Source organism: Dendropsophus ebraccatus, chromosome 9 (genome assembly GCF_027789765.1).
Source record: "Dendropsophus ebraccatus isolate aDenEbr1 chromosome 9, aDenEbr1.pat, whole genome shotgun sequence".
In the NCBI taxonomy this organism is placed as follows: Eukaryota; Metazoa; Chordata; class Amphibia; order Anura; family Hylidae; genus Dendropsophus; species Dendropsophus ebraccatus.
In genome coordinates, this window is record NC_091462.1 from 99,735,003 (window position 1) to 99,760,670 (window position 25,668).

General features: G+C 46.5%; 1 protein-coding gene across 1 annotated transcript in view; it reads right to left on the minus strand.

Annotated features, from left to right (window-relative positions):
• RAB26 (RAB26, member RAS oncogene family) overlaps positions 1–18,897 on the minus strand; it is a 270,507-nt gene extending 251,610 nt beyond the window's left edge. The window contains exon 1 of the mRNA XM_069984041.1: positions 15,578–18,897. Within this exon, the coding sequence (XP_069840142.1) occupies positions 15,578–15,760 (183 nt within the window). The 5' untranslated portion in view covers positions 15,761–18,897. The remainder of the gene's footprint in view (positions 1–15,577) is intronic.
• Positions 18,898–25,668: the final 6,771 nt, after the last annotated feature.

The window sequence follows — 25,668 nt, forward strand, 5'->3', positions numbered from 1 at the left end:
TACGTGTGAAACTCCGGCGGGGGATTTACGGAAGTTGCGGCCGGCTACGTACGGTCTGCGAACTTACGCCCGTAGTCTACTTACGCTTCCCGAGCGCCGTACATAGCAATCTGACAGCGGTCTTTTACTTGGATATCTTCGGCTAGCCCCGGACACCCCACAGAACCTTTTGGATCGGCAAATCAAAGTGCAAAAAGGAAGAAATCACCACTCTGTACGGGACCGCATGTTACGCTACGGGAGTAAGTTACAGCATTTTCGTCCTGAAACAATGGTCTGGTTAATTTTTTACGGCGCCGCATACGATCCGGGCGAAAGTTCTTACGTAGTGTGAACTGTGCAGCCGTAGATCGTATACTTTCCATTGTACTACGTACAATGTAAAACTACGTAAATCCCCGGGCGCTTATTCACGGAACGGCCTACGGCCGGAAACTTACGTAGTGTGAACTTAGCCTAAGGCTGTACTGAGTCATTTTACCAAGTCAATCTCTATGTAACCTGCTCTAACTAATGCTCAGATCTATCCCTTTAAATATCAGCGGAGAACTTCACTTTCTTTATTCATACAAATATTACGTGTTTATGGATAATATAGGAAAAAAAATGATAAATTAAGGACAATGACATCTCAATGACGATCGGCTCTGGTACACCGTGACCCCCAACTGACTCATCTGTCATGCCTCCATAAACCCAATACTAAACTCCTACAAGAACAGTATTCTTCTCATTTCTCGGAGGGAAGATGTACTTGACCTCATTAATTTGCTCTGTAAATTAATCAATGTGCCGCCACAACTGAAACACGATTGTCTTAAGAATAAACTGTGAGCCCTTCAGACCGGGGACTCCTATATAAATGCTCTGACACCCAATGAAGTGTTTGAAGCACATTCGGCTGACTCATAATCACTTTCTTTCTACTAAGCTTACTAACTAAGACAACGATGCTCCTGGGATAATTTACCGCACCGGAGAAATGTAACACGTAGTGAAGTCCTGGAAGATGAGAATTGTGGCCACCACTGATGGGACTTGTTTCTCCAGCACATCCTACAGATGATCGATTGGTTTGAGATGTGAAGACTCTGGAGGCCGGGTCATCACTTCATCTCCTGTCCTGAACAATGACTGCAGTGTGGCGGGGCATTATCCTGCTACTGCCATGAAGGAAGGCCTTGGTTTGGACAATGGTTAGGTAGGTGGTACATGTCACAGAAACATCCACATAATGCCAAGACTCAAGGCTTCCAGCAGAACATTACCCATCACACTGCCCCCGCCATCTTGTCTTCTTCCCGTCCTCATGCCATCTCTTCTCCAGGTAAGTGTGCCACACCCACCCGACCACCCACATGATGAATAACATGATCGATCGGGCTTGGTGCCTTCTTCCGTTGCTCTATGATCCAGTTCTGATGTTCACATGCCCATAGTTTTCACTTTTGGCTGTGAACAGGGGTCAGTATGGGTGCTCTGACCTGGAACTGTGATGTCCTATGTGATCTGACCTGAGCCAATAATCAGCATGCGTAATAGCTGGTGGGCTAGTGGCTAATTTCTAACTGGAGATTTCTACATACATGGTATTGTATGGTATAAATCCTACACATGTCCACTTTGGCATCTCTTAATTTACAAGATAAAATATAATTCCAGTAAAATTGCGTTTTGTGACAGGTTTCACAGTCAGTGTTCTCATCCTCGGCGCTGGATGTACCGAACGTTAAGATAATTAAACCCAGGTCGTTGTAATTACCGCCATCCAATCCTGTTCTGAAGCGAACGACTGAAGGGAGAAGAAAGATCACAGCCGCATTTAAAGCGGAAAAAGATATCAAGAGAGATGGAGAGTGAAATGAATGTTCTTCAGGAATATTCATAGCGAATTATCACAAAGGGGAGTGCTTAAAGGGGAAGTGTCTGGAGTTTTTTTTTTTTCATGCAATTACTTCACTTATTTCCACATTCTGTCATCATTATTTTTTTAATATGCAGAAAATTTCTACATGTGTGGCACAAAGCTCAGAGATAGTCGCTGATGTAGATGAATTACCACACTATATAGATCGGGGGACACCATATCCCACTGTACAGACAATAGGATAGTATACTAATGGGATCCGCACTGTATATTTTCTTTTTTGCTGTTATATCTTTTTATACAATAGTGTACTGTATTATGCTATACCGCTGTACCAGGTGAGTAGAGCCGCATGGATACAGTTGGAGCAGACACCAAGCATAATTAAGACAAAGCCTATCTCTATTGATACAAGGCCTGGGGGGGGGGGGGGGCTGAATAACCGCACCCTCCACAGGAACAGGTCGCAGATTAGCAGGTCACACGTCAATGTGTGCCGCGGTGGCACTTGTTATTTCTTATGTAGACCCATGAAGGTAGCACACAGCGATAAGCATTGTGGCCTCGGGAGCCGCTTATTAAGTGCATCAGAAAAACGGGAAGGTTGTGAGCTTAGTGCTGAATTACAAGTGCAGGCTGCTTGTCTATTATACGCTCGGCCCGGACAATGCTACACCACAGGTATAATAACCCAGGATTACAGAGCGGCCAGTCACAAGTCAAGGCCGGAGGTGAAGAAAAATAAGAGCAAAGCCGACTGCAATAAAAAATGCCTTAGAGCGAAAGGCCGTGTAGTGGGAACCGCGGTGGAGATAATACACTAAGGCCAGTGGCTCTGAGGGGAAGCATCCTGTTTGTCTCGAGGAGACTACCAGATGTGTCTTAAAGGGGTACTCCAGCGTGGGGGCAGTTTTTCGCTGGGACCGGGGAGGAGGTGGCCGAGGGAAAAGACGTCCACTCACCTCGGTCCCACATCCCGGCGCTCCGGTGCCCGTTTCCCAGCCGTTTCCGGGTGTCTGACGCGGGCCCGAGACGTGACGTCTCAGGTCCGCTCAGCCACTCAGTGAAGAAGGCGGGATCTGATCGGACTTAAAACGGCTGGAAACGGGGAGGTGAGTGGATGTCTTTTCCCTCGGCCACCTCCTGCCCGGTCCCAGCGAAAAACTGCCCCCACGCTGGATTACCCCTTTAAGGCCCTATTACACAAAGTGATTATCGGCCACCGACCATTATGGACAATAATCGCTTAATGTAATAGAAGACATTAGCCGACATACAGCTGAAGATTAGCCGACATACACAGCGCTGTCTTTCAACATGTTGAAAGACCAACAATCTAAATAGCAGCAATCTGTTGCTGTCACTGCGCAGAAAAGGAGCAGCGGCAGCAGACCTCCGCTATCTTCTATCTCCCTTACCTGCTCGCTGCCGACACCTGTAATAGCGTAGGCAGCGGGCGGGGAAACAAGGAGCAAGCGGGCGCTGACCTAACAGGTCGTAGCTCGTTTGCTCCCTCTTGACGCCCTGTGTAATAGGGGCTTTACAGACCAGGCAATGCTCCCTGGGAAATAAATTATGCAAATTAGCTCTGGTCTTGAAGAAAGAATGCTGCCTCTCCCATACCACCATAGTATAGGGGACCTGCAGCAGCACTGTCTATCCCCTGCGGCTGTAGCTTTAGGTTGTTCTGTGTACAATATCGGAACACCACGTAAAAGGGCTCGGAACACCATGTAAAAGGGCTTTACTGTCGCATCACAACATTTGCCAGGAAACCGACTGACAGCCTGTGTGGGAGCTGCACTAGTTTTCTGAGAAGAAATGCATATCAGCCACAACATTAAAGTAAAGTGAATAACATGGATTATGTGGTGACAATGGCATCTGTCAGGGGTGAGATATATCAGGTAGTAAGTGTGCATTGACTTCTGGAAGTGTAAATATCTGAGTCACTGTGATAAGGGACAGGTAGTGTAGACGCCAGGGTCAAAGCATCTCCAGAACAGCCCGCCTAGTGTGTTCCCAGTATGTAGTGGTTAGTACTGACTAGAGATGAGGGAACCTGCCGAAACCTCAAGTTTGCTCAAGAAGGTGGATGCCTGGAAAACTTGGATAAAGCCATAGGCAAATGCGAACCAGAGATTTCAGCAGGTTCTCATCTCTAGTACTGACCAAGTGCTACAAGGACGGTCAACCAGAGACCGGGAACATGGGGGCACAAGGCTTATTGAAGGCTAGTCTGTCATCTAGCTTGATCCCAGTCCACTGTCAAAAGTGCCTATAATGGCTGTCTTCCATTGCATCCAGTTCTGATGCTCATGTGCATCAGAACTGGATGCAATGAAAGACGGCATCCTGGTCTGATTGATCAAGTTTTACATCATGTGGATGGCCGATGCGCATGCCTCACTTACCTGGGAGAGAGATGGCGCCAAAATGAACTATGGGAAGAAGATGGTGGAGGCCAGATGGGGCAGTGTGATGGGCAATGTTCTGCTGGAAACCTTGTGTCCTGGCATCATGTGGATGTTACTGTGATATGTACCACCCACCTAACCATTATACACACCAAGTCCCCCATCATGGCAGCGGGACCTCTAATGGCAGCGGCCTCATTCAGTAGGATAATGCCCCTGTTACATTGCAGACATTGTTTAGGAATGAGGAAAGTGACAAAGACATGAAGGTGGTGACTCCAGATTCCCCAGATCTCAATAGATCATTTTTTGGGATGTGCTGGAGGAAAAAGCCCAATCCATATAGGCCGCACCTTCCACCTTTCAGGATCTGCCACTGATACCAGGGGGGACATCACAGGTCTATGGAGTCCGGCCCTAATGGGCCAGAACATAAGAGGAACCTACACAACATTAGCAGCTGGTTATAATGTTATGGTTGGTCCATTATCCAGGGGCCACATTTGTATTGTATCTAATCCATTGGGGTCTTTGCAAAACTTTACAAGTTTTTCCATTAAAAATGCAACTAAACTTTTTTTTCCCTCCAGGTTCTCCTTGCCACTGGGACCAGTAACATATTTCATGGACGGCTGTTCCTGCTCCCCTCGGGCTACGAATGTTTTCAGCCTTAAAATGAAATAATGAGATTTTCTCAAAAATTCTGTCTGACATCATTCTTCCCTGTCGTTCAATGAAGAAAACTATTTTGTATTCAAAGAACTGTCTCTCTTTTTTTTTTCCTCTTAAATCCCAACAGCGTTTAATGTTCCAGAGAAGCTTTTCGAGATGGCGCGATAATTCTTTCCATCTCTGACAAACGTAAATGAAAAAAAAAAAAAAACTCCCTCCATAGGACATAAAAGGGTCCTCGGCCCCACTTCAGCTTCAAAAGTTTCACGAGGTTAAATGCAGGCGCTGACTAGATTATTGACTAATTCTACTGCGGAAAGCGACATCAGATCGTTAAGTACGGGACGTATCAGATCTAAGGGGGGCGCGTCTGATGAAATTATTCATTAGTGTGGATAATTTAAACTACTGCATCTCACACAACAACATCCCCAGTTAACCCTATGCAGAAATCTATCTGCCCTTGGAAGTCCCTCTTGTCACTTCTCCCACAACCAAGACTAAGGACCTGTTCACACTATGGAATCAGCGCCAAAATTCACCCACGTGTTGAATCTTGCCTTCTGTCTGTTTTAGTGCGAAAGCTTGTGCGCCTGCGCTCTCCACGCCTCTCCGCTCAAGAAATTGACATGTCTATTCTTTGAGCGGCGAGGCGCAGAGAGCAGAGGTGCGTGAGACCTCCCATTCAAACAGATAGAAGGCAGGATTCAGCACCGAGTCTGCACTGGGGGATTTCCAATTTCGTAGTGTGAACAGGCCCTTACTCCCTAACTAGTATATAGTTACTCCACCAGCACTTTTCGCTGTAATACTGCCCTGGTGGAAATGAACCTTGAAATGAACTAATAACTGAATTTTTATATATGTCGGAAATTGCCCTTATAATAATAATATTAATAATTCTTTTTTTTTCTTTTTTTTTTTTTTTACAGGGGTTACATTTACACATGACAGAATTAAATAATTGAAAAATATAAAGCTACAAAGGGAGTGAGAGACCTACTCACTAGAGCTTACAGACTAGGAGGACTGGGGGTGACACAAGAGGCAACAAGTATTTTATTTGCCAATGGTCCACCCATTGTACAAAGAATCAAAAAGTGCCTATAAGTGTTGGGTGAGCCAGTCACACGTCATTGTCATTGTCCAAGTACAGGTAAAAGTATGTTGAACCGTCTGTGCTATACAGTAGAAGGTGAGGAGACAGCAGAAGGGGAGACATGTTTAGGGAAAGCTATAAGCGTGATGAGTATTTAGGGCACGCTTGAAACTCTCAGTGTAGAAATTGAGTCTAATGTCTTTGAGTAGGGTATTCCACAGAAATGGTGCAGCACGAGAGAAGTCTTGGAGGCCGGAATCCAAGGCTTTGATTATGGAAGATGTTAGAAGAACATACAGCACAGGTAGGATGGAGATGTATGGGGGCAACATTGTGGAGAGCTTTATGAGTGGTGGTGAGGAGTTTGAACTGAATTCTGGACCTAATGGTAAACCAGACTGGCACAAGGGGAAGATTTCGGCTGAAGAGGAAGATGAGTCTGGCTGCTGTGTTCAGGAGAGGAGAGTGGAGAATTTAGAGAAAGGAAGACTGATTAGTAGGGAGTTACAGTGGTCAAGATGAGAATGAATCAGGGCGACAGTAAGAGTCTTATGCTGTCTTATGGTGAGAAATGGATGGATTATGGAGATGTTTTTGAGATGTAGATGACAGGAGCAAGCTAGAGATGAAATATAAGGAGTAAAAGATAGATCCGAGTCTAACATAACCCCCAGACATCAATCTTGATGAACAGGAGTTATACTAGTACCACAGACTGAGAGTAAGGGCCCTATCGGGCCAATTATCGCTCTGTATAATAAACAAAACGATCAGCCGATGACAACGATCATCAGCTGATTGTTGATAAAGAATTGGACCTATAATTGTCAGGCGCTGACCGCGCATCGCCACGTGTGATAGTGGTGCGCAGCCGGCGGCTAACGATTTCAAAACTCTATACATTACTTCTTCTACTTCTACTACATTCATCTATCTTCTTCCCCAGGTCTCACGCGTTGCAGCTTCAGCTCAGACAGGCCGCTCAGCCAATAACTGTCCGAGACCGGCGCGGACAGTAATTGGCTGAGCGGCCTGTCAGCTCAGACAGGCCGCTCTGGAGCTGCAGTGTGCAGGACCCAGGGAGAAGAAGACAGCAAGAGGAGCCCTGCAGCATGGATAGGTAATGTATACAGTTTAAGCAAGGGTTGCAAGGACATCGGTAACAATGTTGATGCAGCCCTTGTTAAACGATTATTGGGCCGTGTAAAAGGCCCAGTAAACGTGCGCCGATCTACGAGCGCTCTTTTACAGTTATTATCGGGCCCCCATCGGCCTGTGTAATAGTACCTTAAGATGTCAAGTCAAGGTCGGTTAGAGGGAGGGAATACCAGAAGTTCTGTTTTAGAAAGATTGAGTTTAAGAAATAGAGAGGTGTTAGAGAGCGGATAGACAGTCACTAGTATTTTGTAGGAACGCAGGGGTGATGTCACAGGAAGAGGTCTATAGCTGGGTGTCATCAGCATAGAAATGTTGATGGTCTGTCAGCTGGGGGCTGTATAGAAAAGGAGGGGACCCAGGTCTGATCCCTGGGGATCCCCAACAAGGGGTAAAGGAGAAGAAGTAGAGCCAGAGAAGGATACACTGAAGGAGTGGTCAAGGAGGTAGGAGGGGAAAACCAGGAGAAAACAGAGTCCTTGAGGCCAAGAGAGCTGAGCATGGAGAGGAGGAGGTGGTGGTCTACAGTGTCAAATGCTCCTGAGAGATCAAGTAGTTTCCTTTTGACCTGGCCTGAGCCCAACCCTTTAAATTGCAGTGTCATTCCCAATAAATCATTTTAAATCAGCAGTGGAGGTCATATACTACGTCTTTGCAAATTACTTCTTATATTTTTTGCTATATTTTCTATTTTAAATACAATACTATATTGGGGTTGAGACATTTATGGCCCATGCCTGAGAGGGGGGTTGTCACCGGGTACTAAACTTTCCCATTTACATAAATTGTCAGTACAGGTTTGGACCGCAACTAAAAAACTTTTAAACTTTGAGGATACAATGTTGGATATACCACTGTGGTATAACCTGACCTTTACTCGCCTGTCCAAAACTTTAGACCCACAATTCTGGGTTCAGCACGGGGTCAGTTTCCTAAAAGTCGTGTATGACAATCAAACTTTTTGTACTTTTCAACGTTTAGGATAAACATGATATACCCAGGGAGGCTTTTTACCGATATCTCCAGCTTCGCCACGCATGTCATTGTCTATTCCCAGCTGCTATGACATCATTCTCTAAATTCCCAATGATTGGAATCATTAGATCTCAGGGACCACAGGGATTTATATCTGCCATATACTCATACTTTATAAGGGCTAAATCTGACAGGGAACCCCCTCAGGCAAGGACAAGGTGGGAGGTTAATATACCAGCAATTACTGATAAAATATGGCAGGATATGATGGCTTCACACCTTAATAATTCAATTATATATTACCCTTCAGAGTTATTTAACCCCTGTAAGGCTGCACAAAATGGGACAATATCCCAGTACAGAGACACCAGACTCTAATATTTGGCACATGATATGGGGCTGTAGTTGTTTTCGGGATATTTTGAGAGGAGGTGACAAGTATATTGACTACTATACTAAGTATACCATTAGCTTGTGAAAGTACAGTGGTTTGCAATAAATTAGATTATTAACAAAAATGTATTTTTTTCAGTAATTCAATTCAAAAAGTGGCCTCATATATTCTATTACATTCATTACATACAGAGTGAACTTTTTCCAGCATTTATTTCTGTTAATGATTATAGATTACAGCCAAGAAAAACCCAAAAGTCAGTATTTCAAAAAATTTGAATATTATATAAAACCAACTGAAAAAAATGTTTTTAACAAAAAAATGTCAACCAAATGAAAAGTCTGTACAGTAAATGCCCTCAATACTTGGTCGGGGCACCTTTTGCATGAATGTCGGCGTCAATGCAGCAATGTGGCATGGAGGCGATCAGCTGATGGCACTGCAGAGGGGTTACTGAAGCCCAGGTTGCTTTGATAGCAGCCTTCAGCTTGTCTGCATTGTTGGGACTGGTGTCTTTCATCTTCCTCTTGTCAATACCCCATAATTTTCTATGGGGTTAAGGTCTGGTGAGTTTGCTGGCCAATCAAGCAGTAAGTAAACTAGGTATTGGTACTTTTGGCAGTGTGGACAGGTGCCAAATCCTGCTGGAAGATGAAAATTCCATCTCCAAAAATATTTTCAGCAGAGGGAAGCATGAAGTGCTCTAAAATGTCCTGGTAGACGGCAGCGTTGACTTTGGTGTTGATAAAACACAATGAACCTCCACCAGCAGATGACATGGCTCCCCATACCATCACTGATTGTGGAAACTTCACACTAGACCTCCAGCAGCTTGGATTCTGCCTCTCCACTCTTCCTCTAGACTCTGGGACCGAGATTTCCGAATGAAATGCAAAATTTACTTTCATCTAAAATCAGCACCTTGGACCACTGATCTTTTCCTTGGCCAGGATAAGAAGCTTCTGGGGTTGTTTCTTGGTCAGGAGTGACACATGGGATGCAACACTTGTAGCCCATGTGCTGTAGACGTCTATATGTGCTTGTGGCTTTTGAAGCACTGACTCAAGCAGCAGCAGGGCACTCTTTGTTAATCTCTCCAAAATTTTTGAATGCCATTTTCGCTACAATCCTGTTAAGACTGAGGTTCTCCCAAGTTGCTTGTGCAACTTTTTCTACCACACTTTTTCCTTCCACTCAACTTTCCATTAATATGCTTGGATACAGCACTCTGAGAACAGCCAGCTTCTTTAGCAATGAACTTTTGTGGCTTACCCTCCTTGTGGAGTGTGTGAATGACTGCCTTTTGGACATCTGTCAAGTCAGCAGTCTTCCCCATGATTGTGTTGCATACTGAACCAGACTAAGGGCCCTATTCCACCGGACGATTATCATTCAGATTATCGTTAAATAGGGCCCTATTCCACAGTAACGATAATCGGCCGAATCGGCCCCATTCGTCCGATTAACGCTCTGTGAAATAGAGAGAACGATCAGCCGATGATCGTGTCATCGGCTGATCGTTCATTTAGGGCCAGACCTAAAATCATCGTTCCCCCACCGCGCATCGCTACGGTTGAATAGCAGTGCACGGCAGGCGACCGACGATTTGAGAAGCAGCAACAGCAGCATACATTACCTATCAGGTCTTCTGCTCCGCTCTGTCTTCCTCCCCGGGTCCGGCGCGCTCTGGCTTCAGAATGGCCTGTCAGCTGACAGAGCGCTCAACCAATCACAGGCTGGGACCCCCACGGCCTGTGATTGGCTGAGTGGCCTGTCAGCTGACAGGCCATTCTGAAGCTAGAGCGCGCCGGACCCGGGGAGGAGGATGGAGGGGAGCAGAAGATCTGACAGGTAATGTATGCTGCAAGGGCTGCAAGGACATCGGTAACGATGTCCCTGCAGCCCTCGCTCAGCGATCATTGGGCCGTGGAATAGGCCCATAAGGGACCTTTTATAACACTTAGGAAGCCACTGCAAGTGTTTTGGGTTAATTATTCTAATTTTCTGAAATACTGACTTTTCGGTTTTTCTTGGCTGTAATCCATAATCATCAACTTTAACAGAAATAAACGCTTGAAAAAGTTCACTCTGTATGTAATGACTCTATAGAATATATATGAGGTCACTTTTTGAATTGACATACTGAAAAAAAAATGTTGATAACATTGCAAACCACTGTATATTTATTCGGGATATTAGACGAGTAGGAATGGTTACATTATCAGAGGCTATTTTTGAGTGAGACTTTGTTTATGGCACACAAGACCATTGCGTTGAAATGGATGGATCCGAGCTTGCCTACTGCATCCAACAAGTTGAAGTCCATTATTAATTCCATGTTACCATATGAGTATATCACATATAAAAATAGGGGTTGCCCTCGTAAATTTGAGAAGGTGTGGGATTTATGGTGTTGGTCACTGCTTATTATTTATTTCCCTAATCAATATATCAGAGCTCGTAATTCTATTATTGGGTTTGAATGTTAACTTAGCATTTACCCTCTGAGTGTGAGTATGGAACAGGTGTCAGGAATACAATAATTCTGATATAGATGGGCCAGGTGAATAAGGTATTGCATGGAGGAAATTGAACGATTGCTATTCACTCATACTTTAATGGTGTTTAGGCCTTATTCTAAAGATTGCACCGGCATCATCTGTCTTTTCATATCTCACTGTTGAGTTTGTATGAGTTAAAGTATTATTTTGTATTACAACTAGAGATGAGTGAACCTTGAGCATGCTCGAGTCGATCCGAACCCGAACTTTCGGCATTTGATTAGCGGTGGCTGCTGAAGTTGGATAAAGCCCTAAGGCTATGTGGAAATCATGGATATAGTCATTGCCTGTATCCATGTTTTCCAGACAACCTTAGAGCTTTATCTAAGTTCTGCAGCCCCCGCTAATCAAATACCGAACGTTCGGGTTCGGATCGACTCGAACCCGAACCCGGTTCCCTCATCTCTAATTACAAACCATTATGAATGTGATTTTTATTGTTTAATGGTGTACAATCATTAATAAAAAAATTGTTTAAAAATTATACATTCAGCCACTAGGTGTCTGACTTACTAGAAAACTGCAGTTGAGGCTTCGTCAGGGAGGCCATTTAGTCTTTAGCAAAAAAAAGAGACCAAGGAAGTGAGACGCAGGAAGGGATGTCAGTTGGCTTAGTGAAAATGAATGCCAATTAGCCAGAAGGCATGCACAGCCGCAGATGAGCAAACTAAGGGGCCTATTCTACGGAGCGATAATCGGCCGAATCGGCCCGATTCGTCCGATTGTCGCCTCATGGAATAGAGAGAACGATCAGCTGATGAAAGTGTCATTGGCTGTTCGTTCATTTAGGTTCAAACCTAAAATCATCGGTCGCCACCCGCGCATCGCTACGTGGAATAGCGGGCAGGGTGGGTGACCGACGATTTTAAAACATCATACATTACCTGTCCAGGCGCAGGTCATCTCCTTCCCCCTTGGCAACAGCAGCTTCGGAGCGGCCTGTCTGAGATGACAGAGCGCTCAGCCAATCACTGGCTGGGAACGCCGAGGCCAGTGATTGGCTGAGCGGTCTATCAGTTCAGACAGGGCGCTCCGAAGCTGCTGCGGCGCGGGACCGGGAGAAGGAGAAGACCTGCGCCTGGACAGGTAATGTATGAAACAAGGGCTGCAAGGACATTGGTAACGATGTCCCTGCAGCCCTCGCTAACGATTGACAGGCCGTGGAATAGGCCCAGTAAACATCGTTGATCGGGCCCCCATCAGCCCATGGAATAGGACCCTAAGTGATAGACAAGGCCTGTCCACTGTCTGAGAGTAAATGTGTAGTTCAATGAGGCACTAAACTTGAGTGGTGAAATTGTACAGTACTGTTCATGTGTTTATTGGGTAAACATATACAGGAAAAAGGTAAGAGAACCTTTTGGAATGACCTGGATTTCTGCACGATTTCTAATAAAATGTGGTCTTATTTTCATCTATGCCAAAGTTATAGACAATCACAATGTAACTAAGCTAATAGCACACAGACAGCTGTACCGTCTGTACCTTCTGGAAAAAGACTGGTTAGTGTGAACCACACCTCGACGCAAACAACTTTCAGGAGCTCTAAGAAGACATACTGTAGAGACACATGTTGCCAGAGCAAGCTAGAGGCGGACACTCAGTTTAGGTCACTCAGTAGCAGTCCCGCAAAAAGACCTGAGACAGGAGAGGGGTGATGCCACAAGACAAAGGCCCAAAACACATGAATATAAATCAAATCAAGAATGGTAGAAATAGACGATTTGAGTTTTGAAATGACAGAGTCACAGTCCCGGTGTTTTCGGATCCGCATACTGACCACAATGGTGGACATGCACGTTTTCCAAATCCATGTTGGGGCCGATACAAGTCAATAAGTCTTTTCAAATACATATTAAATACAAATTGAATGCAGATTACACAAACACAAATGTCATACACAAATACAGATGTCATACAGATGCCTTGTGGGTGTTTATTGCTGAAGAAAATGGATCCCTGATTTTACAGACTGCAAACACAATACGCTCGTGTGAAGGAGGCCTAAACCTATGGAGACACTGTGGCCTGATCTAAAGGGGCCTGTACACACAATTGGTGGGATGTATCAAGACCATACTAGTACGGCGGTCTTAAATTAGGCCCAGCCCCCTTTCCCCCAGGCGGATTTACTAAGAGGTGCTTCCAGCAGGTGTAGATTTAGATCATGATTTATGCCTGCATACAGGCGTAAATCATGAAAATTTAGGCGCGGGAGGAGGCCACACCTCCTCCATGGTTTGTCGCGCCATCCAAACCCCCCACCCACCCATCGGACGAGCGGAGCATACAGCAGGAGTACACCACGGAGAAGGGGCAGATCTGCTCCTTCTTCCTGGCGTATGCTTTGGGTGGGACTTTCGTAAATGTCCCCCTATGTGTGCAAATCTTATTCCCAGGAAAAAAACAGCTGCTCAAGGGGATTTACAGGTTATTACATTTGTGTGGGTGGGTGGGTGTGTATGAGTGTGGGTGGGTGTTATTAGTTTAGTTACACTGTGTTTGCTAATAAATGTGACTTACAGAACAAACAGGCCAACCAAATGTTATCTATGCAGAAATGAGATAGATAGATACATAGATAGATAGATAGATAGATAGATAGATAGATAGATGATATGAAATAGATAGATAGGAGATAGATAGATAGAAAGATAGATAGATAGATAGATAGATAGATAGATAGATAGATAGATACATAGGAGATAGATAGATAGATAGATAGGAGATAGATAGATAGATAGATAGATAGATAGATAGATAGGAGATAGATAGATAGATAGATAGATAGATAGATAGATAGATAGATAGATAGATGATATGAAATAGATAGATAGGAGATAGATAGAAAGATAGATAGATAGATAGGAGATAGATAGATAGATAGATAGATAGGAGATAGATAGATAGATAGATAGATAGATAGATAGGAGATAGATAGATAGATAGATAGATGATATGAAATAGATTAAATCGATATTGGATAGATACCCAGTATATATATATATATATATATATATATATATACATATATATATATATATATATCCTCTCTCACAGTACTGATCAGGATCAGGTCAAGGGACCTGAGGTTCTTCAGGAGTCACCAGAGTATAGTTCCATCCTCTCTTCCAGCATTGCTCTTAGTGTCTTCTCCGGTACACCAGGTGCTCACAGACGGCTGTAGACTTTACTGAACACAGAGAATCTTTCCTTTTTTTCTTCTTCTCATTTTATTAAATTCATAATGAATGTCCCCTCCGGTAAGTCTTTGTCATACCTCATCATGGAGTAATCTCTGACATGGGCCCCTCCAGAGCCACAGTGACGGCCCCCCTGGACGAGCACCCATCCGAAGAGATACCTGGCCCTGCCATAATTGAAATCTATCTTATAAATGATGATGACGCTCCCAAAGGTCAGCATTACACTGGATTACATTGGAAATGACGGCCTTATAATATGGAGAGATCTCAGAAACCATATCAATACATTAGAAAGGGATTATAATTAATGAGAACTCCGGCCATACATCCCATGTACTGGAGATTATCACTGCTACAATGTGATGTATCCAGATATACCGGAGGATAGAAAAGTGCATGCTAACAGATAGATAGATAGATAGATAGATAGATAGATCGATCGATAGATAGATAGATAGATAGATAGATAGATAGATAGGAGATAGATAGATGATAGATAGATAGATAGATAGATAGATAGATAGATAGATAGAAGATAGATAGATGATAGATAGATAGATAGATAGATAGATAGATAGATAGATCGATAGATAGATAGGAGATAGATAGATAGATAGATAGATAGATAGATAGATAGATAGGAGATAGATAGATAATAGATAGATAGATAGATAGATAGGAGATAGATAGATGATAGATAGATAGATAGATAGATAGATAGATAGATAGATAGATGATAGATAGATAGATAGATAGATAGATAGATAGATAGATAGATAATAGATAGATAGTAGATAAGAAAGATAGATAGATAGATAGATAGATAGGAGATAGATAGATAGATAGATAGATAGATAGATAGATAGATAGATAGATAGAAGAGATTATAGATAGATAGATAGATAGATAGATAGATAGATAGATAGATAGATAGATAGATAGATAGAGAGGAGATAGATAGATAGATAGATAGATAGATAGATAGATAGATAGATAAATAGATAGATAGATAGATATAGATAGATAAATAGATAGATAGGAGATAGATAGATAGATAAAAGAGATTATAGATAGATAGAAGTAATAGACTGGTTCAAAACTTCTTGAGAAGGAAAGCACAGCATATGTCATACACAGCTCTATATTTCCTTTGGACCCGTCCATGACTCAACCACGTGTGTGAATTGATCTGACTAACAGGTTGTATAATCTATGAAAACTAAGATCTTACCTTAAAGGCGATGTCATAGAACTCTCCACTGCTGCTGAGGGACGGGCGGCCACACATGACCATGCCATTGCTCTGGGTCTCGGTGCCCACCTTGCCATTCTCCTTGGCGGGGGGGACGCTGCAGGATGCAGGAGAGCTGCTGCTGCTGCTATTTTTGCTCTTCTGGCTCTTCTTCCTGGACATGATGTGACTGGTGGGAGTTGCTGCCTATGGGACGGGTCACTTATAGCCAGAGTCACTGAGATGGTGGCCGGCTGTGGACTACTGTGCCCGTCTAGTGTATTGGAGGATGCTGAGGATTACTGGACTATTGCCCCTGTCATCCAGTCTCGTGCGCACTCTGGGCTGGATCTTCCAGTTGCAATAAACTGTATACAGCAGGGGACCAAACTCCAACAAAAATTAACCCTTCAGTCTATAAGAGTCCTGGCTTGCTTGCTGCTTCTTCTTGACGAGTCCTTGTTTTACGGTCCTTCTCTGTACTGAGTCGGTGAACTTGTAACCCTTCTGTATACTGCTCCTACCTTCTCTCTCTATACTGCTCCTACCTTCTCTCTGTATACCACTGCTCTCTCCTGTCTGTATACCACTGCTCCCTCCTGTCTGTATACCGCTGCTCCCTGCTGTCTGTATACTGCTGCTCCCTGCTGTCTGTATACTGCTATCTAGCCTCAGCGGTCCCTGCTGTGCCCCTTCCTCAGCTCCTGTCACTCACTGCACGCTCTCTCAGTCCGCTGACAGCTGAAGTCTCTTCTGGTGCTTTGTGATGTCTCTCAGATCTTTGCAATCTGTTGTCTGCTGCTCCCAGCTCTTACAGTTCTCTCGTCTCTGTCCCTTCTTCTGCAATCTCTGGATGTCTCTTCTATCTCTCTATACTTCTGCACTCTCTGGATGTATCTTCTATCTCTCTCTATACTTCTGCACTCTCTGTATGTCTCTTATCTATTTATCTCTCTATACTTCTGCACTCTCTGGATGTCTCTTATATCTTTCTCTCTCTGCACTCTCTGGATGTCTCTTATCTATTGCTCTGTATACTTCTGCACTCTCTGGATGTCTCTTCTATCTCTCTCTATACTTCTGCACTCTCTGGATGTCTCTTCTATCTCTCTCTATACTTCTGCACTCTCTGGATGTCTCTTCTATCTCTCTCTATACTTCTGCACTCTCTGGATGTCTCCTATTTATCTCTCTATACTTCTGCACTCTCTGGATGTCTCTTCTCTCTATACTTCTGCACTCTCTTGATGTCCCTTATCTCTCTCTATACTTCTGCACTCTCTGGATGTCTCTTATCTATTGCTCTCTATACTTCTGCACTCTCTGGATGTCTCTTATCTATTGCTCTCTATACTTCTGCACTCTCTGGATGTCTCTTATCTATTGCTCTCTATACTTCTGCACTCTCTGGATGTCTCTTATCTATTGCTCTCTATACTTCTGCACTCTCTGGATGTCTCTTATCTATTGCTCTCTATACTTCTACACTCTCTGGATGTCTCCTATTTATCTCTCTATACTTCTGCACTCTCTGGATGTCTCTTATGTCTCTCTCTATACTTCTGCACTCTCTGGATGTCTCTTATCTATTGCTCTCTATACTTCTGCACTCTCTGGATGTCTCTTATCTATTGCTCTCTATACTTCTGCACTCTCTGGATGTCTCTTATGTCTCTCTCTATACTTCTGCACTCTCTGGATGTCTCTTATGTCTCTCTCTATACTTCTGCACTCTCTGGATGTCTCTTATCTCTCTCTTTATACTTCTGGACTCTCTGGATGTCTCTTATCTATTGCTCTCTATACTTCTGCACTCTCTGGATGTCTCTTATCTCTCTCTTTATACTTCTGGACTCTCTGGATGTCTCTTATCTATTGCTCTCTATAATTCTGCACTCTCTATGTATCCTGAGAACTCACCTCAAGGTATATGATCACCTGCAGATGCTATATAGGCTGCCCCCTAATCTTATTTGGGAGCAATATGGTTTGCCCCCAAATGTGATATAGAGTGATCCCTAATGGGTTATAATACAGACTAACTCCTAATATAGTGTCTACCCTATATGGACTATAACATGCACCTTAACCCGGCAGGTTGTAAAATATACAGCCTACTAATATGGCTGGCACCCCAAATGTGATATAGCATGCACCCTAATGCTCCGGGTTATCATACAGAATGCATCGGTATATTATGTGCACCCCAAATGTAATATAATGTGCACCCCAATGCCCTGGGTTATAGTATATACTGCACCCTTATATCACATGCACCCCTAATGTAATATAATGTGCACCCCAATGCCCTGGGTTATAGTATATACTGCACCCTTATATCACATGCACCCCTAATGTAATATAATGTGCACCCCAATGCCCTGGGTTATAGTATATACTGCACCCTTATATCACATGCACCCCTAATGTAATATAATGTGCACCCCAATGCCCTGGGTTATAGTATATACTGCACCCTTATATCACATGCACCCCTAATGTAATATAATGTGCACCCCAATGCCCTGGGTTATAGTATATACTGCACCCTTATATCACATGCACCCCGAATGTAATATAATGTGCACCTGACAATATGACAACCTAGTGCATGCAGACTGTTCCCTAATATAGTGTGGACCCTAATATACAGACAGCACCCTAATATATTGTGCAAGCCGACTGTAATATGAGGTGCACCCTAACACATTGGGTTATAGTATATATTATGTGCCCCCCACATGTATAGAATATACTGCCCCCCTATAGTAGGAGTACCCTATAATAAGGCCTGCACCCCAATATTATGTGACCCTGCAATAAGGCCTGCACCCCAATATTATGTGACCCTGCAATAAGGCCTGCACCCCAATATTATGTGACCCTGCAATAAGGCCTGCACCCCAATATTATGTGGCCCTGCAATAAGGCCTGCACCCCAATATTATGTGGCCCTGCAATAAGGCCTGCACCCCAATATTATGTGACCCTGCAATAAGGCCTGCACCCCAATATTATGTGGCCCTGCAATAAGGCCTGCACCTCAATATTATGTGGCCCTGCAATAAGGCCTGCACCCCAATAACAGCACAGCCTCTCCCCTATACACAGACAGGGGCAGCCCCTCCACCCCCCGCTACACTGCCTGCACCCCAATACTCTACCACATGCTGTAACTTCTCTGCTCCCCACTAGCACATCCCCCCGCCCAGTACTGAGAGGCAATGCAGTCAGCGCTCCCCCGTCCTCCGCTCTGCCGCTTCTCGCTCCCGGTCCCGGGATGCTTCTCCCTCAGTCCGCCGCTTCCTCTCACCTCTCCGGCACCGGTAACAGCCTGTGGATGAGGGCGGGGCGCCGTCCTGACTGACAAGGGCCATAGCCAATCAGCGCTATCAGACAATGACAACAACAGGGAAAGAGAAATCATTCAGCCTATGAGCGCTGGCGGAGGCGGGGTTATGTAAATAAGCCAGGACAGATGTTGCTGTTTGATCCTCTCTAATGCAAACATGTATGTGTGTGTGATGTGTGCGGCGGCGGCTCCGTGTTCCTGCCTCACCTCCTCCTGTCACTGCAACAACACAACATGACTGAGCCTCCCTCCTTACAGCCTGTATATAGTTATATCTTATCCTAGGAAAGCTGGGTGAAAAACAATATGGACACCCACCAGGATTCCTGAAGGACAAAACGGTACTGAAAAAAAACCTTATGCAGCTGGTCATCATGAAAAGGGGGCAGTAATAGGACCCCCCTCTATTAGCAACAGTGAACAGGAACTTACTGAAGGTTCTAAATTGTCTGGAACGCCCAGACCCCCCCCCCCTCCCCCCAAAAGCTGCCCCACATACTCACCTCCCCCCAGAAGCTGCCCCACATACTCACCTCCCCCCAGAAGCTGCCCCACATACTCACCTCCCCCCAGAAGCTGCCCCACATACTCACCTCCCCCCAGAAGCTGCCCCACATACTCACCTCCCCCCAGAAGCTGCCCCACATACTCACCTCCCCCCAGAAGCTGCCCCACATACTCACCTCCCCCCAGAAGCTGCCCCACATACTCACCTCCCCCCAGAAGCTGCCCCACATACTCACCTCCCACTATTCCTGCAAGCTGCCCCACATACTCACCTCCCACTATTCCTGCAAGCTGCCCCACATACTCACCTTCCACTATTCCTGCAAGCTGCCCCACATACTCACCTCCCACTATTCCTGCAAGCTGCCCCACATACTCACCTCCCACTATTCCTGCAAGCTGCCCCACATACTCACCTCCCCCTATTCCTGCAAGCTGCCCCACATACTCACCTCCCCCCAGAAGCTGCCCCACATACCTACCCCTGTTCCTGCAAGCTGCCCCACATACTCACCTCCCACTATTCTTACAAGCTGCCCCACATACCCACCTCCCACTATTCCTGCAAGCTGCCTCACATACTTACCTCCCAATATTCCTGCAAGCTGCCCCACATACCTACCCCTGTTCCTGCAAGCTGCCCCACATACTCACCTTCCACTATTCCTGCAAGCTGCCCCACATACTCACCTCCCCCTGTTCCTGCAAGCTGCCCCACATACTCACCTCCCCCTATTCCTGCAAGCTGCCCCACATACTCACCTTCACCTGTTCCTGCAAGCTGCCCCACTTACTCACCTCCCCCCAGAAGCTGCCCCATATTCACCTCCCACTTTTCCTGCAAGCTGCCCCACATGCTCTCCTCCCCCTGTTCCTGCAAGCTGCCCCACATACTCTCCTCCCCCTGTTCCTGCGCTGCCCCACATACTCACCTCCCCCTTTTCCCATGCTTCCCCACATACTCACCTCCCCCTGTTCCCATGCTGCCCCACATACTCACCTCCCCCTGTTCCCGCGCTGCCCCACATACTCACCTCCCCCTGTTCCTGCAAACTGCCCCACATACTCCCCTCCCCCTGTTCCTGCAAGCTGCCCCACATACTCACCTCCCCCTGTTCCTGCAAGCTGCCCCGCATACTCACCTCCCCCTGTTCCTGCAAGCTGCCCCACATACTCACCTCCCCCTGTTCCTACAAGCTGCCCCACATACTCTCCTTCCCCTTTTCCTGCAAGCTGCCCCACATACTCACCTCCCACTATTCCTGCAAGCTGCCCCACATACTCACCTCCCACTATTCCTGCAAGCTGACCCACATACTCTCCTCCCCCTGTTCCTGCAAACTGCCCCACATACTCACCTCCCCTTTCCTGCAAGCTGCCCCACATACTCACCTCCCCCTGTTCCTACAAGCTGCCCCACATACTCTCCTCCCCCCAGAAGCTGCCCCACATACTCTCCTTCCCCTTTTCCTGCAAGCTGCCCCACATACTCACCTCCCACTATTCCTGCAAGCTGCCCCACATACTCACCTCCCCTTTCCTGCAAGCTGCCCCACATACTCTCCTCCTCCTGTTCCTGCAAACTGCCCCACATACTCACCTCCCCCTGTTCCTGCAAGCTGCCCCACATACTCACCTCCCCCTGTTCCTGCAAGCTGCCCCGCATACTGACCTCCCCCTGTTCCCACGATTCCCAACATACTGACCTCCCCCTGTTCCCACGATTCCCAACATACTGACCTCCCCCTGTTCCCACGATTCCCCACATACTCACCTCCCCCTGTTCCCGCGCTTCCCAACATACTCACCTCCCCCTGTTCTCGCGCTTACCTCCACTCCCTTGAGTCATCACACCCAGGTAAAGTATGTGGTCTGGTCTGGGGTGTGTATAAACAACATAGGTCTGCTGTAAATGGAGAGCCTGGTCTGACTTGGGGTCTGTATACAGTGGGGGTCTGTCCTGGGGTCTGTATACAGTGGGGGATCTGTCCTGGGGTCTGTATACAGTGGGGGATCTGTCCTGGGGTCTGTATACAGTGGGGGATCTGTCCTGGGGTCTGTATACAGTGGGGGATCTGTCCTGGGGTCTGTATACAGTGGGGGTCTGTCCTGTGGTCTGTATACAGTGGGGGATCTGTCCTGGAGTCTGTATACAGTGGGGGGGGGGGGGGGGGATCTGTCCTGGGGTCTGTATACAGTGGGGGGGGGGGGGGGGATCTGTCCTGGGGTCTGTATACAGTGGGGGATCTGTCCTGGGGTCTGTATACAGTGGGGGATCTGTCCTGGGGTCTGTATACAGTGGGGGATCTGTCCTGGAGTCTGTATACAGTGGGGGTCTGTCCTGTGGTCTGTATACAGTGGGGGATCTGTCCTGGAGTCTGTATACAGTGGGGGATCTGTCCTGTGGTCTGTATACAAGGGGGGATCTGTCCTGGGGTCTGTATACAGTGGGGGACCTGTCCTGGGGTCTGTATACAGTGGGGGGGGGGGGGATCTGTCCTGGAGTCTGTATACAGTGGGGGATCTGTCCTGGGGTCTGTATACAGTGGGGGTCTGTCCTGGGGTCTGTATACAGTGGGGGATCTGTCCTGGGGTCTGTATACAGGGGGGGATCTGTCCTGGAGTCTGTATACAGTGGGGGATCTGTCCTGGGGTCTGTATACAGGGGGGGATCTGTCCTGGGGTCTGTATACAGTGGGGGATCTGTCCTGGGGTCTGTATACAGTGGGGGATCTGTCCTGTGGTCTGTATACAGTAGGGGGTCTGTATACAGTGGGGGATCTGTCCTGGGGTCTGTATACAGTGGGGGATCTGTCCTGTGGTCTGTATACAGTGGGGGATCTGTCCTGTGGTCTGTATACAGTGGGGGATCTGTCCTGGAGTCTGTATACAGTGGGGGATCTGTCCTGTGGTCTGTATACAGTGGGGGATCTGTCCTGGGGTCTGTATACAGTGGGGGACCTGTCCTGGGGTCTGTATACAGTGGGGGGGGGGGATCTGTCCTGGAGTCTGTATACAGTGGGGGATCTGTCCTGTGGTCTGTATACAAGGGGGGATCTGTCCTGGGGTCTGTATACAGTGGGGGACCTGTCCTGGGGTCTGTATACAGTGGGGGGGGGGGGATCTGTCCTGGAGTCTGTATACAGTGGGGGATCTGTCCTGGGGTCTGTATACAGTGGGGGTCTGTCCTGGGGTCTGTATACAGTGGGGGATCTGTCCTGGGGTCTGTATACAGGGGGGGATCTGTCCTGGAGTCTGTATACAGTGGGGGATCTGTCCTGGGGTCTGTATACAGGGGGGGATCTGTCCTGGGGTCTGTATACAGTGGGGGATCTGTCCTGGGGTCTGTATACAGTGGGGGATCTGTCCTGTGGTCTGTATACAGTAGGGGGTCTGTATACAGTGGGGGATCTGTCCTGGGGTCTGTATACAGTGGGGGATCTGTCCTGTGGTCTGTATACAGTGGGGGATCTGTCCTGTGGTCTGTATACAGTGGGGGATCTGTCCTGGAGTCTGTATACAGTGGGGGATCTGTCCTGTGGTCTGTATACAGGGGGGGATCTGTCCTGGGGTCTGTATACAGTGGGGGACCTGTCCTGGGGTCTGTATACAGTGGGGGGGGGGGGGATCTGTCCTGGAGTCTGTATACAGTGGGGGATCTGTCCTGGGGTCTGTATACAGTGGGGGTCTGTCCTGGGGTCTGTATACAGTGGGGATCTGTCCTGGAGTCTGTATACAGTGGGGGATCTGTCCTGGGGTCTGTATACAGTGGGGGTCTGTCCTGGGGTCTGTATACAGTGGGGGATCTGTCCTGGGGTCTGTATACAGGGGGGGATCTGTCCTGGAGTCTGTATACAGTGGGGGATCTGTCCTGGGGTCTGTATACAGGGGGGGATCTGTCCTGGGGTCTGTATACAGTGGGGGATCTGTCCTGGGGTCTGTATACAGTGGGGGATCTGTCCTGTGGTCTGTATACAGTAGGGGGTCTGTATACAGTGGGGGATCTGTCCTGGGGTCTGTATACAGTGGGGGATCTGTCCTGGGGTCTGTATACAGTGGGGGATCTGTCCTGTGGTCTGTATACAGTAGGGGGTCTGTATACAGTGGGGGATCTGTCCTGTGGTCTGTATACAGTAGGGGGTCTGTATACAGTGGGGGATCTGTCCTGGGGTCTGTATACAGTGGGGGATCTGTCCTGTGGTCTGTATACAGTGGGGGATCTGTCCTGTGGTCTGTATACAGTGGGGGATCTGTCCTGTGGTCTGGTCTGGACACTATGCTACAGCGCACACCACTAAATCCAGGAAAAAGGCTCAATTTATTGGGACAAACAAAAAACACACCACAACAGACAAGCAAGAATAAAAACCACATAGGTATATAGACACTAAGCAGGAGGACAATATACTTTCCTACTTTACCAGGGAATCCAGCATGTTACTGGTGCTCCACACGATCAAATGTAAAGTGCATACAAGTAAAGTGGCTGCAGAGTACAAAAAAGATCTCTATATAAGAAAATAATACACAGTATAAAGGATCCAAAGTGCTACAGTGCAAACTGCAAAATAAGTAATGAAATCATTGTAAACCCCAGTATGGACCTCATACATAGCAGGAAGTGCCAGACCATATACGCAGCATTAGGTAAGTTACATGGGAGCAGATACCCTGGTGATTGGATACACACAAATATGATCTTTAACCCTTACTTGCAACCCTAAATGTATACCTGTGGTCTGGAAACTTTATAGTCCATCCACACTTTAGTCTCCTGCTCCATAGGAGTTACTATATACTAAATTATAGGTTCAACACTGCCCCCTGCTGTTCCAAAGTGGTAATTTTTCTATTTGTTATAATTCCCTTTGAATATCTTCTTGTTGTTTTTTTCCTGTTCTTTCATGGTTCCTAATGTTCATTTCAATTTCACATTTGCTGCCTTTGGTTGCTTCTATCTGATCTTATTTTGAGCTCTGACATGAGTTGGACTTCCCCTTTGACTTCTAGACTGGTATTCACTAGTGCAGGGGTAGGAAACCTTGGCTCTCCAGCTATTGCAAAACTACAACTCCCATCATGCCTGGAAAACCAAAGCTTTAGCCCATGCACAGAATGTGCTGGTGTGGGATATGCGCACGTCATGACCCCCCGTGCCGGGACAGAGCCTGGCCGACCCCCCGGTACAGACCCATACACTCACCGCTTCCGAGAAGTCCCGCTCCCGCCGCTGAGAAATCTCCGTCCATGCTGCGCGCGCGCTCCCAGAGATGAGTCTGACGCCCATAGAGAATGACGGCTCCCGTGGGCATGGGCATCGGACTGATCTCTGGGAGCACGCGCACAGCTTCGGATGGAGATATCTCGGCGGTGGGAGCGGGTCCAGAAGCGGGACTTTTTGGAAGCGCTGAGTATATGGGTCTGTACTGGGGGTCGGCCGGGCTCTGTCCCGGCACGAGGGGTGACAGGTCTCCTTTAAAGTGTCGTAGGTCAGAAGTCCTGATCAGTTTGCATGTTCAGACCCTGACCAATGACTACAACCAGCAGGGAGAAGAGCGTGCCAAGCATGTTCTCTCCCACCTCTGTACCATGTGACTGAGGTGGAAGTCTAATATAAATTAATGAAGCCATCTCGGTCACTGGTTCTAGAAATTGGGCAGGATCTAAACACTCAAACCCTGAATGATAAAAACTTGATATGTCAAAAGTTTTTTTCTTTAAAGTGTCACTGTTGTTTATTTTAATTTAATTTTTTTTGCAGAAATCAATAGTCCAGGCGATTTCAAGAAACTTTGTAAATGGGTTTATTAGCCAAAAACTGCATTTTTATCATGAGAAAGCAGTTTGAAGCTCTCCCCCCTGTCTTCATGGTTCTCTATGGAGAGGGGAGGGGTGGAGGAAGATGAGGCACCAAAACAGAACAAAAAAAAGAGTTAATTTACAGCTACATCACCGGGCTATCTCCTCTGAAGTCAGTACTGACCTCTCTGACCTCTGAATTAGTCCCATATTTACTATTCCTTATTCTGGAGAAGCCGAGGGACAGTCTATGTGCAGGAATATCCTATCCATGTCTTTTAATAAACCACCCCCATTTTCTTCTATAGCAATCCAGATGACTGGTCCTTCTATGGGGTTATGCCCAATGGTGCAGGGTCTCCATGAACTCCCATGATGCTCTTCTGCCCGCTCAGAGACCATTACATGTGCCGTCTGCTTCAGATGAATGGAA